The 5,393-nt window shown below is 35.5% G+C and overlaps 1 protein-coding gene across 1 annotated transcript; it reads right to left on the bottom strand.

Annotated features, from left to right (window-relative positions):
• Positions 1-248: 248 nt before the first annotated feature.
• LOC104090087 (beta-glucuronosyltransferase GlcAT14B-like) lies at positions 249-4,527 on the bottom strand. Its single transcript, XM_009595121.4, has 4 exons — positions 3,749-4,527; positions 2,297-2,372; positions 2,072-2,187; positions 249-1,032 (listed from the first exon to the last, which is right to left on the bottom strand). The coding sequence occupies exons 1-4, from the start codon at positions 4,275-4,277 to the stop codon at positions 518-520; spliced, it is 1,236 nt and encodes a 411-aa protein (XP_009593416.1). The 5' UTR covers positions 4,278-4,527; the 3' UTR covers positions 249-517.
• Positions 4,528-5,393: the final 866 nt, after the last annotated feature.

Raw genomic sequence — 5,393 nt, 5'->3', positions numbered from 1 at the left:
CTGGAACTCCAGTATATTATGCTGGAAGTCCAGTATACTTATGCTGGAACTCCAATATATTATGTTGGAGTTCCAGTATACTTATGCTGGAACTCCAATATAATGCTGGAGTTCCAGCATAATATGGTGGAGTATTTTCCGGATTTTGAACAGTGTTTTCGTTCAAATTTATCTTTATATGAAAAGTTACTAAATTTTGATTACTTTTGAAACCGTGGCTATTTTTGAATTTCTTGCTTAATCATGCCTTCGAAAAATGTACTTCATTCAATAATAACATCTCATCAGCACTTTGGCTAACAAAATTGCAAACAATGGCTCAAACATGTATCCTACAAAAACAATACATTTCTATTCCTGACTTGAGCTTCATAGCAGGATATGTTCGAATATGGTATAGCTGCTTCATCCCCGATTATTAATACATCGTTCAAGGGCAGTAAGCAACGATCGACTAATCTGTTATTGGACTGAGAGACTTTCGCTACAGCACGCCAATTTGTCACACGACCAGGAACTAAAGGCAGTGCTTTGTGTGAAAATCTTTATCAGATAAAAGATCAGAAATAAGAATTTTTATTCTCTGTGCACCTGGCCCGGGTCTCAGTGAAGTTATGTTTCTTAGAATGTACTGTGTGATGGTGGCATTTACATCCCCACCTTCAAACCAACTACCAGGAACAAAACCGTCGGCTTCACGCCCCAAGAGCTCAGAATCAATCTTGTCGAGCACTGGCTCGTTCCTTCCAAATTTTCTGGCGAATGATGCATTGCTGTCGACCATGTTCTGGTAATCGTTAAGAGTGAGAAAATGCGGATGTTGCTTTGGAGGGTTGTCCCAGGATATAAAATGCAGGTCGTGACTCACTGTAGTGTTTATGAACTGCTCTGCATTGCATATGACAGTGTGGAAGTATCCTTCAGGCGTCGAAAGGAAGTTGGCATAGTACATTAAGACTATCCTCGGGAGGTTATCCCAACCCCATAAAAGGTACTCCATAAAGGGGCGAGAGAGCATCATCCAAGCAGAGCCTGAGGAAAAAGGATAACAGCACATCTTCAAAATCTTTAATAGGTTATATTGTATTGATTTTTCATTGTACAGAAGCAAAATTTTACATTTTTAATAGACGTGAGACAAAAGTGCAAAATTGAAACACTGATCATATAGTGCTAGCTCAAAATGAGTTTCTCTGTTACTGCCACACTGGTGCAGTATTCATTTCAATATTCAACAAGAAAAAAAAATGGTTGTTTGGAGTGGTGACTTTGCTTTCTTCTTACTATTTTTCAGAAGGCCTAATATATATTTAACTTATTATTCACTTTCACTTTTATTTTATTTTGGTATATGATGATATGATCTGAACTTAAAGAAAGAATCGAGGATTCATGTTGCCGACCCCAACTTGTTTGGGATTGAGGCGTAGTTGTTGTTGAAGAAGAAAAGAAAATGGTATTTTGGAGTGTGGTTGCTTTCTTCTTACAATTTTTCAGAAGGGCTTCTACTACCCCTTGCGAAGATGCCAAGCACTAGGAAATAGAGGCAAACATTTGAGAGTGTCTGCGTATCAAGATCTCCTTTTAATTCATCCAAATTTTGTGTGATAGTTTTGCCAAAAGCTTACAATGTTTCATCAGCTCAGGTCTGGTATCCTTCCAATGTTTTGATGCCTCAGATATTCTGAACGATCATGCTTTAGGTTATAACAAAACATAATTCACGGCAAAATGTTTTGAGGTCATATTGTAGCACGAGATAACTCATGCTTGAACTAAGAACTAAGCGACAATAACAGTTTAAATGCATGCGGACAAATAAAACAGACAGCTAATCTCAGACAGTAGTAAGGAAGATAAGTGAGGTGAATCTGGTTTTGGAGTTATAACGTAATTTTAGAAATTCTTGGTATCAACATGTGCAGATACTCTACAAAGAAAAATAGTAAGAAGAAAGCAAAAACACCCGAATCGACAATTAAGGAGGCAAAGGAACAAGGCAGCCAAAAGAGCTTGATCACTTCCTTTTGCATCCACCAGTAATTGACTCAGAAATTAACAAAATTCTCACCTGTGAATAGTTTAAATGCTGTCGGCATACTTCTTTTCTGTGGGATCCAGAAGACGTCTGATTTATTCAGGCTGTACAACCCTGGATCGATTATTACAGGCCTGGCTCTGTGGTATCTACAAGCAAAAATAAAATTCGTAAGCTAAACCAGCTTCCTCAATCTCATTTTATTTTTAGCACCAAAGATATGATGATTAATTGATCAAATGAAAGCGATCCACATACTCCTTCCATCCAATGTCACTTGTATGCTCAATAAAATTAAGTTCTCTTGGCACGGTTGAAAAGGTATGAAGTAAATCTGTCAAACACAATATCAAGGCACAACATCATTAGAAATAGGGTAATCGATGAGCCAGTTCACACGATGAGAGTTATGCTAAAAATGTTTCACAACAATCCCCTGCACACAAAGGTGCTCCCCCACCCCACCCCACCCCTCCACCCCCACCCCAAAAAAAAATAGAGGAATCAATTAAATGTACCAATCAAGCACACCTCGATTCCATAATAGAAGGGCGGCTATATGAATATTTTGCAGCCATTAAACTCTATTTAATTTTAGGCTCATCTCATTCCAATACTAAAAATTTTGCTTTTATGGCAAATTAGAATTCTCTGAAGTCTCACACTTATATCTACATGAACACAAGTCTTTTCTCAATGAACCAGTTCATGCACTTATATTAAATGGAAGCTGCTTAAAACAATTTCGAACTCCTGTTAAACTTGGATTCAACAAATTTACTAATTTATTTTTCCAGATGATAGGATTAGCATAGTATTCTAAAACTGTTGCACCACAATCCCCTGGACAGAAAGTGCCCCCATCCCCTAAACCAAACAAAAAAGAGATTTCAATCTATGTATCAATCAAGTACACCTATCAATCAAGTACACCTCAATTCCAAACTAGCCGGGCACTACATGAATATTCTATATCCATTAGTTTCTATTTAGGCTCATCTCCAACACTGGAACAAGTGCACTAAGCTTCGGTTATGTGCGGAGTCCGGGGAAGGGTCGGACCACATTGGATCTTATGTATGCAGCTTTACCTCGCATTTCTGCAAGATACCGTTTCAGCAACAACTTAAACCGCTGCGTCAAGGCTCTCATTCCAATACTAAAATATTACTTTTGTAACGCAAATTGGTATTCTCTAAAATCTCACACTTATATTTAGACAAGCATACAAGTCTTTTGTCAAATTCAAAGGGCTCCTGCATTAGAGTAACAACAACTAAGTCTTAATTGAAACTAGTTCGCATCATTTGCAAGCAGGGGTGGAACTAGAGTATTAACTACGGGTACGGACGAACCTAATAGTTTTTCTTTAGACCCTTAATTTGTACGAGGAAATCCATTAGATATGTCTAAATAATTAATTGTGAACCCAGTAAGTAAAACAAGCTATGGAATCGATGGCAAGTTAAGAACCCATAAATTTTAAATCTTAGCCCCGCCTCTGCCTATATGAAACAAAAAGAATGGAAGCAATAGCAAGCACCATATTAACCTAATCTGAAAACCAAGAATCTCAGCAAATGATTGAAAGGAAAACTGAAATATTAAACAAACAATGACAACTAGCTCATAAAAGGATACTCACTAGCAAACACACAGAAAAGGGCAAGGACTAAAAAAGATTGCAAGAAAACAGTTTTAACCACATACCATCTTGTGTAACCAAAGGATAATCAGAAGCACTAAGATTAATAAACCAATCCCACTCACCACCTTCCTTAAGCAAAATAGCAGCAGCATGAAGTGTATTACTAACCATAGTAGGACCTCTATAAGTAACCAAATTAGATCTCACAATAACTCTCACATTCCCAACTTTAACAAATAAAGGCTCATTTTTAACAAAGTTTACTAACTCTAATCTCTCATCAGCTGGTGCTTCAAGGTCTAAATGAACTACATATTGGTTCAATGGATGGTACAAAGCTTTTAATGTTCTCTTTAAACTAACCCCATCTCCACTTGAACCAGATATCAAATAAGCTAATCTGGGTATTGTTGAAATAGGCCTAGTTTGAGATGTATGTAGCTTTGATTCAACAAAGATTGGAACTTTAGCTTTATTGGGTGATTTTTGAAATGGGGTTTTAGTAGAAACGAAAATGATTAGGAAAATGGAGATTAAAATGGTGAAAACTAGAGGTAGCATCCATTTTGTTTTCTTTATGGTAAGTTCCATTTTCTTGATCTACTATTTCCAAGATTCTTTTTTTGTTCTTCGGACTTTATGTATTCTTGGAAAACAGTACTACCATTCTTGAGCTTTGTTCTTTTGCTCTTATGACTTGAAAATCTAGTGTGTGTGTGTGTGTGTGTGTGTGTGTGTGTGTGTTTTCACTGAAAGTTTGGACAGTTGTAAAAAGGTGTTTCTTGCGTTGGTTCTGGAGCAGTTCGCAGGTTAGGGAATCAATGAATGTTTTTACAAGATTAGTGCAAGTATAAGAAAACTTGCTTAATTCTCTAAACATGGTGTTAAATGGAGGTTAGTGGACCCTACCACCAAGATAAGTGTAATGAACTGAATAATCTGTCTTTTTCTTAGGGAATAATTTTATTCTATGATGCTTCAAAAATATTCCAGTGAAAGAATCATTTAACAAGAGTTTAAGTTATATATATTTCATTACTTTAATGATGGAATGGTAAGTATTTTTTCTTTCTTATATTTTGAGTTCGAACTTTAAAATAAAGTCAGTTTTAGCTGGGAGCTTTACTTCCAAAGTGATACCTTGTGGTACGAATACACACTAGTCTGACTCAACGTGAATATTGGATGCTAGGTGAAAAAACCAAAAAAAAAGAAGTTATATACGCCATAATATAAAGAATTTTTATATTATCATGTCATCTAAAGGATATATATAAGTAATTCTCCTTAAAATATGTGATTCATAATCTTAAAAAAAAAATTACTTGCTACAATAAATAAATATAAACTAATGGTGTGAGAAGTCATTACCCTGACGCGAATAGAAGCATGAATTCATTATTTTCTAGCGAAAGAATATCTTAATCCCTTTATTAAGAGGGTACCAGAAATCTAGCGAAAAAAAAGAATTAACTTAAATAATTATCTATTCAACCAAAACTAAATACTAAATATATAATTTTATATATAATATTTGTATAATTGTATTATTTATGTATTAATTATATATATTTGTTGAAAAAATAGGTAATGAATTTGGCACATTATTTATGTGGAAAAAAAAGAAAGTTAAAAGGACTTTGTGCTAAAAGGCAATGATATCGTCAACCATCATAAGATTGACAGCTTCTCCACGCGCGACCCCAC

The sequence above is a fragment of the Nicotiana tomentosiformis genome, chromosome 6 (assembly GCF_000390325.3).
Source record: "Nicotiana tomentosiformis chromosome 6, ASM39032v3, whole genome shotgun sequence".
NCBI classification, from domain to species: Eukaryota; Viridiplantae; Streptophyta; class Magnoliopsida; order Solanales; family Solanaceae; genus Nicotiana; species Nicotiana tomentosiformis.
The sequence above is the reverse complement of the archived record's forward strand: the minus strand, read 5'-3'. Positions and strand labels throughout refer to the sequence as shown.